Source organism: Heteronotia binoei, chromosome 17 (assembly GCF_032191835.1).
Source record: "Heteronotia binoei isolate CCM8104 ecotype False Entrance Well chromosome 17, APGP_CSIRO_Hbin_v1, whole genome shotgun sequence".
Taxonomy (NCBI): domain Eukaryota; kingdom Metazoa; phylum Chordata; class Lepidosauria; order Squamata; family Gekkonidae; genus Heteronotia; species Heteronotia binoei.
The window spans coordinates 41,719,259-41,733,694 of record NC_083239.1 but is presented as its reverse complement, the minus strand read 5'-3'; the positions used below and the strand labels follow the sequence as shown (position 1 = coordinate 41,733,694).

The window sequence follows — 14,436 nt, the reverse complement described above, 5'->3', positions numbered from 1 at the left end:
GGTTGCTATTCAAAGACACTCACCCCACCCCACTAGGGGCATTCCTAGACCGTGAACCCCCTCTTTCACAGAGAGGATCTCGCCCTTCAGAGCAGATTGTCTTGTGGGTCTGCTTTCCCCCTGAACCACAGCGGAGCCATCCTGCCTGGATTCAGTGTACAGAATGACATTGGGCCTTCAGAAGGGATACTGAATTCTAAAGGGGCTTTCCAACTAACAGGAAACTGGCACACGAAAAGGTTGGAGAAGTACCGATTCTCAGAAAAGGCCTGCCCATTTTTCAGTCTCACAATGCCCAAGTGCTAAAATAAACACCTATCTGTTTGGATTTCGTAAGAGGACCACCAAGACTCAAGTGGGCTCTTTAGAAATCACTCCTATTCATTTCCCTGTTTTGAAATGATACCACGAAACTGGAGCCAAAAGGAAGAGGTGGGCTATCGCCATGCCATCCCTATAAATCTCCCTTGGCTGAACAGCTCTGTAGATCAGAGAATCCAGGTGGGTCTGACAGCATCCTGAACTCTGCACAGCATCATGACAGCCCTCAGGGCACTCTTCCTCTTTGCCATTATATTCGCCATAACTAGAACAGGTAAGTTCTTGGGCTATGCAACACATGGGAGAGGTGGGGGGGGAGGGAAGCAGGACTTTTCTTGTAGCAGGAGCTCCTTTGCACATTAGGCCACACTCCTTGGATGGAGCCAATCTTCCTGGAGCTTACAGTAGGCCCTATGCGAGGAGCCCTCTAAGCCCTTGGGGGATTGGCTACAGCAGGGGGTGTGTGGCCTAATATGCAAAGGAGTTCCTGCTACAAAAAAAGCCCTGTCCCTCCCCACATACACCTGGAGCTCTTTCAGACTCAATATTAGGGCTGCCAATCCCGAGGTGGGGGCAGGGGATCCCCCAGTTTGGAGATCCTCCCCCTGCTTCAGGGTCATCTGCTGGGCACTCCATTATTCCCTATGGAGACTGATTTCCATAGGGTATAATGGAGAATTGATCCGTTGGTATCTGGGGCTCTGGGGGGCTGTTTTTTGAGGTAGAGGCACCAAATTTGCAGCATAGCATCCAGTGATTCTCCTCCAAATACCCCCTCCTCAAGTTTCAAAAATATTGAACCAGGGGGCCCAATTCTATGAGTCCCCAAATAAGTCCTCAATTCCTCAATTCCGCAGGGCGTGCAAAACCGCCCTCTTCCATCTAGCCTTCTGAGATGGAACCTGGCATAAGCATCACGCCATCTTTAACACAACTGAGGTAGTAGCACCACTAAATTATATTGCTTTAGACTTTTTAGATTATTTAATGTTTAATTGTGAATTGTATTTAATTGTATTATCCTGTTTTTATTGTTATAACATGGCTTATGCCATGTCCTGTAAGCCGCCCTGAGCCTGCCTCGGCGGGGAGGGCGGGGTATAAATAAAAAAAAAATATTATTTATTATTATTATTAAGATGCCCCTATCCTTCATTATTTCCAATGGAGGGAAGGCATTAAAAAGGTGTGCAGGCCCTTTAAATGTGATGGCCAGAACTCCCTTTGGAGTTCAATTGTGCTTGTCACAACCTTGTTCTTGAGTCCACCCCCAATGTCTCCTGGCTTCACCCCCAAAGTCTCCTGGTTCCCCTCAAAGTCCCCAGATATTTCTTGAATTGGACTTGGCAACCCTTCTTAAGATCCAGCTGTGTTCTCTGGGCTAAATAATATCAAGTCAGAAACATGGAAGGAAAGAGATTGGAAGGGGAATGATTTGGAGTGTTTTCTTCAACCTGTTTTGCCTTGTTCCTTGACTCCGCTTCCTCCATTATCCTCCAGGGTCTTCTATTCAGTGTGAGGTATCTCACAGCATCAGAGCAATGAGCAAACGGAGTACCTCTCTCCAGACCTGTGGCTCCGAGTTTGACGCCTGTGGGTTGTTGGTGATTGAAGCAACAAGGTGTAAGTCAACTGACCGATGAATTGGACGGGTGGTTTGAGTTCCAGCTGGCGGCCAGCAAAGAACTCAGTCCTTCTTAGTACAGATTCATTTTACATTCTCATATATTGCACAACACAATGTATCACACATTCATATTGCTGTCTCACTAATTCGCTAAATAATCTTGCAAAGCAGAAAAAATATGTTCAAATACAAATCAAAATTCCTTCACGCGGGTAGCTGCGGTCGGCTGAGCAACAGAACGACGTTTGAGCCCAGGGGAACTTTTAAGACCAGCCAAGTTTTATCCTGGGTATAAGATTTTGTGTGCGTTCACACTTCTTCAGATACACACGAAAGCTTACGCGCGAAATTAAACATCAGCAGCTCTTGGTTTTCTAATATCTCAGCCTGGATTAGTTTTAAATGGGCTGAATTTAAATCAAGAGTTTCCGGCTCAACATTAGAAAGGACTTCCTGACCATTAGAGCGGTTCCTCAGTGGAACAGGTTGCCTCAGGAGGTGGTGGGCTCTCCTCCCTTGGTGATTTTTGAACAGAGGCTAGATGGCCATCTGGCAGCAATGAGGATCCTGTGAATTTAGGGGGAGGCGTTTGTGAGTTTCCTGCATGGTGCAGGGGGTTGGACTAGATGACTCTGGAGGTCCCTTCCAACTCTGTGATTCTATGATCCTATCTATGATTCTAAACAACTTTTACAATGAAAGAAGATGGGGATGGTTGGGTGCAGGTTTCCATATGTTAATCTCCGAGCAAACAAATCTACAATTATCAAAGATTTCAGGTTTTCACGGCTGGTAACATCATTAGGGTTTGTAGAATCTTTCGGGCTCAAGTGCTGTGTTCTACTGGAGAAAGTTTTCCTTCCAGACGTTTCGTTCTCAGCTGCGGAGAACATCCTCAGTGGCGTTGCAGCTGGAGCAGGCACTCTGACCTTCTTGGCTGCTGTGCATTGAGTGAGGCCAGGGCTGCTGGAGAGCTGCTATTTCTAGGCTGGAGGGGGTGTGGTGAAAGGGCAATAGGTTTGTGGATGTGCCCATTGTTTGGTGGGGCTTCCTGGAAGGGTAGTGATAAGGAAACTGGCTGTTGAATGTGACCTTTGTTCTGTGTTAATTGCTGGGAGGGTTGGAAGGGGTGTGAAGATAAGGAAGATGGTTGTTGACTGTGCCTACAATTCCCTATTTCTTCCTGATGTACAGCTGGAAAAACAGTGAGAACGGTTAAAAAGTCATGCACGACGAGAGCGAGCTGCGTTCCTGGTGCCATATTTATGCGTCTTGATAATGGACTGAGGGAGGCAGGGACCAGCATCTGCTGCACTACTGATCGCTGCAATGCAGGGATTCCTGCAGGTATGTATTCACATGTATGCAGGGGTAGACTTCTAGCAGGAGCTCCTTTGCCTATTAGGCCACACACCCCTGATGTAGCCAATCCTCCGAGAGCTTCCAAAGCTCTTTTTTGTAAGCTCTTGGAGGACTGGCTACATCAGGGGTGTGTGGCCTAATATGCAAAGGAGCTCTTGCTAGAATTCCACCACTGCGTGTATGTAGGCCACTTCCTTATACTGAGCAGAGCGCTGCTTTCTATCGCCTGCTAAAGTCTATTCTATCTGGCAGTGAATCTCCAAGATTGCCTCCAGTCTTTCTGCCCAAGATCTTTTTAGCTGGAGATGCAGGATATGGACCAGAGGCTTTTTATATTTGAAACATATTATACCCATCATTGAGCAGTGGTCACTCTCCCATTTAAGAACATAAGAATTTTTGAAGAGTCCTAATGGATCAGATGAATGGTCCATCTAGTCCAGGACGCGGTCTCACACAGTGGCCAACCAATTCCTCTGGATGGCCAACAACAGGGCAGAGAGGCCAAGGCCTTCCCCTGATAAGAACATCAGAAGAGCCCTACTGGGTCAGACCAGCGGTCCATCCAGTCTAGCATTACTGTTTCACACTGTGGCCAACCAGTTCCTCTGGACGGCCAACAACAGGGCAGAGAGGCTGAGGACTTCCCCTAATAAGAACATCAGAAGAGCCCTGCTGGGTCAGGCCAGTGGTCCATCTAGTCCAGCATCCTGTCTCACACAGTGGCCAACCAGTTCCTCTGGACGGCCAACAACAGGGCAGAGAGGCTGAGGTTTTCTCCTGATAATAACATTGGGAGGACCCTTCTGGATCAGACCAGTGGTCCATTTAGTCCAACATCCTGTCTCACACAGTGACCAACCAGTTTCTTTGGAGGACCAGCCACAGGGCACAGAGGTTGAGGCTTTCCCCTGATAAGAACATCAGAAGAGCCCTGCTGGATCTGATCAGAAGTCCATCTAGTCCAATATTCTGTCTCACACAGTGGCCAACCAGTTCCTCTGGAGCACCATTGCCAGCAGCAGGACATAGAGTAAGACCTTTCCCTGATGTTGCCTCCTGGCAATAGAATTCAGAGGATTAGAATGTGGTGGTTCCCCTCATTCATCATGGCTAGTAACCATGGATAGATGCAGGGATGGAATTCTAGCAGGAGCACCTTTGCATATTAGGCCACACCCCCTGACGTAACCAATCCTCCAAGAGGTTACAAAAAAAGAGCCTTGTAAGCTCTTGGAGGATTGGCTACATGAGGGGTTGTGGCCTAATATGCAATAGAGCTCCTGCTAGAATTCCACCCCTGGATAGATTTATTCTTCATGAATCTATCTCATCCCCTTTCCAAGCTGTTTCTTCTTGCGGCCATCCTCTGGCAGTGAATTCTACATTTTAATTGCAGATCCACTTTCCCATATTTTTAATAGTCCTCCCTGCTTTCTCTTCATGCTCTTGGTGGCTAGCATGATTTAACTTCTTTCAACGCCCACTGACAGGCCTCATCTGAGATTAGAAGCCAGCAGTTCATTTAGATCCATTTTTTTTTGCAAGAAGGGCACACGCTCTCTAGAAGGCATGAAGCCACTACTGAGGTTTTTAGTGCAATCGTCGTTATTGTGCCAAACTCTCTGCCAGATGACATCAGGTCCTTGTGGAACCTTATGCAATTCCACAGGGCCTGCAAGGCAGAGATGTTCCACCAGGCATTCAGTTGAGGGCAGCAATGGTTTCTTTATCTGGCCAGCACCTCCCTTTTTTCCTCCCCCGCATGCCCTTTGTAGGTTTCCTTCTCTCCACAACAGGACACCCTGGTAGTCCAGGATTTAAAGAAAACCTATAAGCCGCCACCAGAGTTTTTACAATTTTAGCTAATTTGTGTGTTATTAATTTTATGTATTTTAACTATGTTGTAAGTCACCTAGAGCCTGGCCTAAGCTGAGAGGAGGCCCGGGCTTTATTTTTGTAGCAGGAACTCCTTTGCATATTAGGCCGCACCCCTCTGATGCAGCCAATCCTCCTGGAGCTTACAGTAGGCCCTGTACTAAGAGCCCTGTAAGCTTTTGGAGGATTGGTTACCTCAGGGGTGTGTGGCCTAATCAGGGGTGGAATTCTAGCAAGAGTTCCTTTGCATATTAGGCCACACACCCCTGATGTAGCCAATCCCCCTGGAGCATACAGTAGGCCCTGTACTAAGAGCCCTGTAAGCTTTTGGAGGATTGGTTACCTCAGGGGTGTGTTGGCTAATCAGGGGTGGAATTCTAGCAAGAGTTCCTTTGCATATTAGACCACACACCCCTGATGTAGCCAATCCTCCTGGAGCATACAGTAGGCCCTGTACTAAGAGCCCTGTAAGCTTTTGGAGGATTGGTTACCTCAAGAGTGTGTGGCCTAATCAGGGGTGGAATTCTAGCAGGAGTTCCTTTGCATATTAGGCCACACACCCCTGATGTAGCCAATCCTCCTGGAGCATACAGTAGGCCCCATACTAAGAGCCCTGTAAGCTTTTGGAGGATTGGTTACCTCAAGAGTGTGTGGCCTAATCAGGGGTGGAATTCTAGCAGGAGTTCCTTTGCATATTAGGCCACACACCCCTGATGTAGCCAATCCTCCTGGAGCATACAGTAGGCCCCATACTAAGAGCCCTGTAAGCTTTTGGAGGATTGGCTACCTCAGGGGTGTGTGGCCTAATATGCAAAGGAGTTCCTGCTACAAAAAAAGCCCTGGCTGGGGCGATTAATTAAGTGTAAGATGATGATGATGATGGTGGTGGTGGTGGTGGTGGGACATTTCTAAATCAAATGAGAATTCCTGCCAGTTAATGTTTTGCCCCCCACACCTGGGCGAAGCCAAGAATCGCTTCATGCCTCTTAGAAGACAGACCTGTTGCTAGCCATGGTGGCAGCAGCTAAACAGAACCTGCATCTTCAGAGCCATTCTATCTCTGGATACCTGCATGGTGAGGGCAAGCAGTTAAAAGGTGGTCCTCCTTTGAAGAAAGATTTCTTTTCCCCAGCGGGGCTCTTTTTGGGTGTAAAGAAAACATGGAATTCACAGCCATGGGAAGTAGTGGTGGCTACAAGCATAGACAACTTCAAGAAGGGATTGGAGAAATATATACAGCAGAGGTCTATCAGTGGCTAATAGCCACGAGGTATAGATGGAACACTCTGTCTGAGGCAGTGATGATCTGTATTTTTGGGGCTTGGGGGGCAACAGTGAGAGGGCTTCTGGAGTTCTGGTCCTGCTGGTGGACCTCTTGATAGCACCTGGTTTTTGGCCACTGTGTGACACAGAGTGTTGGACTGGATGGGTCATGAGCCTGATCCAACATAGCTTCTCTTATTTCTGAGGCTTCATAGGTTTCTTCAAACAAAACTTGTCACAGGATTTATAATCCAGCTTTAAACTGATTTCATTGAGAAACATAGACCCGATGCTTTACACACCTTCTCTGTGTCCTTGTCTGTCTGATCCATGAAGTCATTAAAACTGGTTATTGGCTGTTTGCTTCCAGTACCAACTTGGAACAACACCCTAAATGGACTCTGGTGCCCTTCCTGTAGCACCAACCACCCTGAGCCATGCCAGCGAGAGACCATCCGTTGCAGAGGATCAGAAAACAAGTGTTTTCTCAGAATATCTGGTAATTCCAATTTATTTATTGATGGGTGAAGTTTTGAATGACAAGTCTGTCAGATATCGATATGCAGGACATTGCTAAAGCAAAGTTCTTCATTGATTTCAATGTCTGCTGTCTCACATTAAGAATGTGGGAGGTGATCTTTGGTTCCTGAGTGGTGCGCAGAAGGCATTCCATACATGCTCACTCCTTCCAACCCACCATTCCACACCGTCCTGGGATCAAATTAAGAATGGTAGGCATGGCCTCAATTCTCTTGTAGAAGAGACTGAACAAAGGACTAGATGTTCTAGGTAAGAAGAGGGCCAAGGAGCCAAAGGTCCAGTGGGAAGAGGGCTAAAGGAGAGCCAGAAATGATCTGAGGAGGGAGAATCTGAAGGAGCGGTAGATAGAGGAGAAGCAGCTTTATACAAAAGGAAAGTGAAGGAATCACATTGAGGAGTTGTTGGGGGTTCCTAGGGTTGTAAAGGTCTAGGTGGGGGTCTAGAGAACTAGAATTTATGACTGGGGTTCCCAACCTTTTAAAGCCCATGGGCACCTTGGATAGGATGCTGGGCGAAGCCACAAAATGGTGGCCACAAAATGACTGCCACAGGAGGTGGAGCCAGTCACAAAACGGCTGCTGCAGCTTATCTTCAGTCACACAGTGAAGATTTGTATGTTGTGGTGGCAGTTGCTGCCAAAACAATATGTTGTTTTTTAAAATCTGCACAGCCAGATTTTGGGACCCCTGATCTATTGAATCCCATAGACCAAGGGTGGCCACATGTGGCTCTTTCAAACATATTGTGTGGTTCTCAAAGCCCCACCACCCTGACAGCCAGCATGAAGAAGGCATTTATCTCTTTAAATCACTTGTCCAAGCCAAGCCAGCCAGGGGCTTGGAGAATGCATTTAAAGTTAAAGTTCCTTCCTTCCTTCCTTCCTTCCTTCCTTCCTTCCTTCCTTCCTTCCTTCCTTCCTTCCTTCCTTCCTTCCTTCCTTCCTTCCTTCCTTCCTTCCTTCCTTCCTTCCTTCCTTCCTTCCTCCCTCCCTCCCTCCCTCCCTCCCTTCCTTCCTTCCTTCCTTCCTTCCTTCCTTCCTTCCTTCCTTCCTTCCTCCCTCCTTCCTTCCTGTCTTGCAGCCAGGGCCAGCCCACCCACTAGGCAAACTAGGCATTTGCCTAGGGCACCAGCAGGGTGGGGACACCTCGCCCCCACCCCCAGGGAAATCCCTATATGCCTCCCCCTCTCTCCCTTCCTCACAATTTTAATGCCCGGGTACAGGCAGTGAAGTGCTGTGCTCCCCGGGCTCTTTAAAGGCTGCCCCCCGTCGATCAGCTGATTGGCAGGTAAAACCATGCCAGAGGCTGGTGGCTCCGATACCGACCCTCAGGCGTGCTTGCGATCAGCGTGGGGCAGCAACAGCGGGAAGGACGAGCAAGCCACTGAAAGAGCAGCCACTGCTGCTGACTCCTCCCCACTTCCTTCCCACATGATCCAGGAAGGAAGTGGGGAGGAGGCAGCAGCTCGCTCAGCCAGCGGCTCACTTGTCCTTCCCGCCACCGCTGCCCCTCTGCTGATCATGAGCACGTCTGAGGGCCGGCATAGGAGCCAATGGCTTCTGGCATGGTTTTACCTGTCGATCAGGTGATTGGCGGGGGGTGGCCTTTAAAGACCCTGGGAGCGCGGCAGTTCACCACCCATTCCTGGGCATTAAAATTGTGAGGAAGGAGGAGGAGGCATTGTGGAGGGGGTGTGGGGGGTGTGGCACGGGGGTGCCTGTGGCACCATCCACCCTAGAGCTGTCTCTACTTGCAGCCCTCAAACATCTAACATTCGTGTTTTGCAGCTCTGAAACCTGTGATTTATTCATTAAGCAAGTTTGGCCACCCCTGCCATAGACCTTGTTCTCTGAAGCTGACATTTTCTCCAGAAGAAATGATATCTGCGGCCTGGCAAAACTCCAGGGTCTAGCCGGAAGTTGGCAACCATAAAGCATACTCAGCACGCACCATTTGGGGATCACTGGTTTAGGGGGACGGGAATGCTGGGGGGAGGTTGGAGCTCCTGAAGAGGTGGGGTGGATAAAGCAAGGGTGGCCAAGGAGGCAGTGGGGATGAAAAGCAGAAACCTCAAGAAACCACGGATGAGAGAAAGACTGATTTTGCACTCGGGCTTGTTCCGAGTGGAGAGAAGAAGAAGAAGAAGATATTGGTTTTATATCCCGCCCTCCACTCCGAAGAGTCTCAGAGCGGCTCACAATCTCCTTTATCTTCCTCCCCCACCACAGACACCCTGTGAGGTAGGTGGGGCTGGAGAGGGCTCTCACAGCAGCTGCCCTTTCAAGGACAACCTCTGCCAGAGCTATGGCTGACCCAAGGCCATTCCAGCAGGTGCAAGTGGAGGAGTGGGGAATCAAACCCGGTTCTCCCAGATAAGAGTCCGCACACTTAACCACTACACCAAACTGGCTCTCCCTTAGAGCCCTTTTGATCCCGGTGCTTCTCTCCGTTTTCGCACAAGTCGCCCCGGAGCTGCGAGTTGGCGCGTCGTTCTCTCTACTTGGGAGAGGATCCTGCTTGCTGCAGAAGAGCGCCATGCCAACTCCCAGCTCCAAGGCAACTCGTGCGAAAACACAGAGAAGCCCCGGGAGCAAAAGGGCTCTCCACACGGAACAAGCCTCTTGCGAAATCGGTCAAAATATACCATAGATTGCATTGTTCCCCTAAAATGGAAAGTGTCATGCTCTCGCTGTTTTAAGTTTACCCACTCAATGTCCAAGACGCTTTGCTTAACAAACGCTGTCCTGCCTTTAGCAGGTTCCATCGTCCACATCGGCTGCGCCACCGAATCTTTCTGCGCCAACTCCGCCCAAACCGGGATCACCATTACAGACGAGCTTGGGGTGCTCTTGAGTTCTCAAAGGATATATTGCATAGCGGCATATAAAGGTTAACATCGGGGTCCGACGCGCTGTTCCCCCAAAACACAAGAAGATGATTCATAAAGCTTTCAGTGGTTGCTTGGTCGGGTGATGCTTTGCCTTTGGTTGAACAAAATGCCTCGGAAATCATTTCCAGTTAGTGCATCAAAGCACTTATGGTAATTTGTACCGCTGAGTGGAGACCGCCTACAATATATGGAAGAGATCAACTTTCACGGTGATAATTTTCCCCGCTTTAGGTGTGCTTGCATTTCTCTCTCCTCGCACCTTTGTAGTTCATTTTGAAATCCTGTTGTCTTTGCTCTCAGATCTTCCACCTTTGATGGCCTGCATGATCAATTTATGCAAATAAATGTATTGCGAAAAAGCAGACGCGAGAGTCCTTGGAGGCTTATGGTGTCTTGGTTCCCTTTGTCTTATTTTTTTTAAAAACATATAACATACTTCCCCAAGGCTGCGCGTAAGAGGAGCAAATAGATGTTCCTTCGACCAGCAGCAAACGCGCCCCAGCTCAGCTTGCCAATCTGCAGGTGGGGCCTGGAGATCTCCTGGAATTACCACTGATCTCCAGACAACAGAGAGCAACCCCCCTGAAGAAAATGGATGCTTTGGAGAGTGGGCTATAAGGCATTATACCCCACCAAAGTCCCCTTGCTTCTCCAAGCCCCACTCGCCCCAGAGGCCACCCCCAAATCTCCAGGAATCTCCTAAACCAGTTAGCAACCCTGTACAATTTCTGCACCTTCTGAAGAGACTGCATTTATAGCCATTGCTGAGGTTTAACTAGCCTAGTTTTCCCATTTGTTAGGAGAAAAGGACACATTGGCTGACACACACTTTGTCTGTCCGTCTTTGCTGTTTTTCAGATACAAATTTACCCAGGGCTAAAATTCCAGCAGGAACTTATTTGCATATTTGGCCACACCCATAACATCACCATTGTTTCACACAGGACTTTTTTTTGTAGAAAAAGCCCAACAGGAACTCATTTGCATCATAGACCACACACTCCAATGCCAAGCCAGCTGGGACTGCGTTCCTGCTATTTAAAAAAAAAGTCCTGAATTCACCAATCCAAAAGAGAGAGACAGAGAGAGCAATTAAATTTTTCCTCGTACGACCTCCAAAAATGTTATAGCTTTTTACAGGGTTCTCTGCCGAGCAACACTTAACTATTACGCATAATGGGGTTGTATGTTGGCGCCTTGTTTATTTGCTGCGGTCTTATTGCAAAGCATTTGCAGCCAGCTCCCCAGATCTCAGCCGACGGCGAGTCTTGATGGCACCTACTAAGTAATGACACTGGACTTGACCCTTTCTAAATGGCCTCAGCAAAGAACTGTTGCTTTGACACAGCTGCAGGCTGAAGTCATCAAGAGATCTTCAAAGCCAGTGGGAAGAGACAGAGAAAAGATTTAGAATTAGAAAAGATTAGAATTGCTGATTGGCTCAGCAAACATCTCATCTATCTATCTATCTATCTATCTATCTATCTATCTATCTATCTATCTATCTATCTATCTATCTATCTATCTATCATCTATCTATCTATCTATCTATCTATCTATCTATCTATCTACCTGTTCAGCAAAGCTGGATATATATATATATATATATATATATATATATATATATATATATATATATATATATATATATATATATATATATATATATATATATATATCACTAGAAAAAAGTTATGGCTTATTATTCTCTCTGGTGGCTCCAACATTATGGAATGGATATGCCTGCAGAAGACAGACCCAAACAGCTGTGAGGCAGGGAGGAAATTTTTGTGCAGTCTTCTGCAGTCCCTTTAACTTTAGAGGGACTGCAGAAGACAGCCTGAAACAGCTGAGTGCTGGGGAGCATCTTTCCTGGCTCAGCTGTTTTTGCAGCTTTCACAGGTGACAGTCCCTTTAAACCCCTGCTTTCTACATGAACCACCACAAATCACACAAACTGCTCTAAACATTCGTGGAAGTTTGTGATGGAGAACCTGTCAGGAACTTATGTTTGTGAACCACAAACAGAGCAAAATCCATCAAAAATTCTGCTTCCTGGTTTGGTTCATGCCCATCACTACTTCTGCAGTTCCAAATCTAGTCAAATTCTTGGGAATTGCAGTCATTTCACAGGATTTTTGCTCCAAGTAACACTGTCTTCTGGAGCTGAGCTAGTGGTATTTGTTCAGTGCCCAGAATGTCCAGGTGTGTCTTGAGACTTCTAGACATTGCTCCAAGGGTTCCAATGCCAACTGGCATGATTGCAACCCTCCCCCAGAGGAGCTCTTTATTTGTAGTTCTTGGTACTTTGTGTGCTTCTCCTGTTCTTTCTTTTCTGTTCTGTGGTCTCTTGGGATTACATTGCCAATGACCCAGGAGTAGGGAACATTGGCTCTCCAGATGTTTTTTGCCTACAACTCCCATCAGCCCCAGCCATTGGCCAGGCTGGCTGGGGCTGATGGGAGTTGTAGGCAAAAGACATCTGGAGAGCCAACGTTCCCTACCCCCAGACCCCAGTTTTCATTTTTTCCTACAATTGCGGTATCAGGGGTATTATGTTCCAGTGTTTACCTGTATGTAATTTGAAGTCCCAATTGATCTTTGTCTCATCCTTCTCCATGATCTTGTCTGGTTTGTGCTCCCATAATTTTTCTATCTGATGGTAAGCCATACTCAGGGCTTTTTTTTGTAGCAGGAACTCCTTTGCATATTATGCCCCACCCCATTGATGCAGCCAATCATCCTGGAGCTTACAGTAGACCCTGTACTAAGAGCCCTGTAAGCTCTTGGAGGATTGGCTACATCAGGGGTGTGTGGCTCAATATGCAGGGGTGGAATTCTAGGAGAGCTCCATTTGCATATTATGCCCCACCCCACTGATGTAGCCAATCCTCCAAGAGTTTACAGGGCTCTGATTACAGGGTCTACCGTAAGCTCTTGGAGGATTGGCTACATCAGGGGTGTGTGGCCTAATGTGCAAAGGAGCTCCTGCTACAAAAAAAGCCCCTGCCCTACTGCCTGCGAAGATTCTGGTGCCACACAGCTGCGACTCTATCGTGACGTTCTTCATAGTCAGTTCAAGGAACTTTACTGCAGGCGCCGAACATGTGGTTGATTGTCGCATGCTCTGTCTCGCAAAGTCAACGTTTTAGTTATTGTTAATAAAATCAATAACGACCGACAGCAATTATGACGACGGCGATAACGATGATGAACAAACAAATGAGTGATTATCCGCTTAGGCTGCTGTGGGTGTTGCACGTGCAAACCCGTTCAGTGTGCAAGTTTTATTACCCTGCATTCACTCGCAGTTTAGATTTATTACGTATTTAATAACTGATGAGGTCTATTTCATCTTAATACATTTTGGGGCTCTTATCTGTCTCTGTCCCTTTTGCTTATCTTCTATCCCTGCACTGCCAAAGTTACATACTTAGAAAAGGGTGAGATAAACAACGTCTGAGTGCAGTGGCACATCGAAGGCCAACAAAGCTTAATTCTTGTGTGCAGGCGGACCTTCAGATAGGAAAGGGCAGGGCTTTTCTTTGTAGCAGGAACTCCTCTGCATATTAGGCCACACCCCTCTTATGTAGCTGATCCTCCTGGAGCTTACAGGGCTCTTAATACAGGGCCTACTGTAAGCTCTTGGAGGATTGGCTGTAACAGGGGTGTGTGGCCTAATATGCAAAGCAGCTCCTGCTACAAAAAAAGCCCTGGAAAAGGGTGGTTATTTCCCCCCACCCTACATCTTTGCAGCTGGTTCTCATAGCCCAGGGCAGCTACCAAAGGCATTCTTTTTCTGTGACTCACTGGTTCAGCTTCTCCATCGGATTGCTTGTATTGACAAGGATTGCAATGCCCCTGGGGTTGCTAGTTCTGGATTGGGAAATCCCTGGAGGTTTGGGAGTGGTTTCTGGGAAGAGGAAGCTCAGCAGGAGAGTGATTCCACAGAGTCTGCCCAAGGCTGCCTTTTCCTCCAGAAGAACAGATCTCTGTAGTTTAGAAGAAGAAGAAGATATTGGATTTATATCCCGCCCTCCACTCCGAAGAGTCTCAGAGCGGCTCACAATCTCCTTTACCTTCCTCCCCCACAACAGACACTCTGTGAGGTGGGTGGGGCTGGAGAGGGCTCTCACAGCAGCTGCCCTTTCAAGGACAACCTCTGCCAGAGCTATGGCTGACCCAAGGCCATTCCAGCAGGTGCAAGTGGAGGAGTGGGGAATCAAACCCGGTTCTCCCAGATAAGAGTCCGCACACTTAACCACTACACCAAACTGGCTCTCCAGCAGTTTAGCAAGCTGCTGGGATTCCAGGAGGACTTAGGGTTGCTGCTCTGGGTTGGGAAATTCCTGGAGATTTGGGGGAGGAGCCTTGGACGGGTGGAGTTTGAGGGAGGGATGTCAGCAGGCTGTAATGCCATAAAGTTCACCCCCCCCCCCGCCCAAGCAGCTATTTGCTCCAGGGGAACAGATGGTCTAGAGGAGGGGTGGCCAAACTTGCTTAACATAAGAGCCACATAGAATAAAGGTCAGGTGTTTGAGAGCCACAAGACGGAA

At 47.8% G+C, this 14,436-nt stretch overlaps 1 protein-coding gene across 1 annotated transcript; it reads left to right on the top strand.

Annotated features, from left to right (window-relative positions):
- Positions 1-537: 537 nt before the first annotated feature.
- LOC132586080 (phospholipase A2 inhibitor and Ly6/PLAUR domain-containing protein-like) lies at positions 538-9,884 on the top strand. Its single transcript, XM_060258023.1, has 5 exons — positions 538-595; positions 1,822-1,944; positions 3,143-3,295; positions 6,822-6,950; positions 9,748-9,884. Exons 1-5 carry the CDS (start codon positions 538-540, stop codon positions 9,882-9,884), a joined length of 600 nt encoding a protein of 199 aa, XP_060114006.1.
- The last annotated feature ends 4,552 nt before the right edge of the window (positions 9,885-14,436 follow it).

Coding starts and splice junctions, on each gene's coding strand:
- LOC132586080 (XM_060258023.1), top strand. CDS start 538: ATGACAGCCCTCAGGGCACTCTTCCTCTTTGCCATTATATTCGCCATA. Junction 3,296..6,821: donor CAATGCAGGGATTCCTGCAG/GTATGTATTCAC, acceptor GTTTGCTTCCAG/TACCAACTTGGAACAACACC. Junction 6,951..9,747: donor GTGTTTTCTCAGAATATCTG/GTAATTCCAATT, acceptor TGCCTTTAGCAG/GTTCCATCGTCCACATCGGC.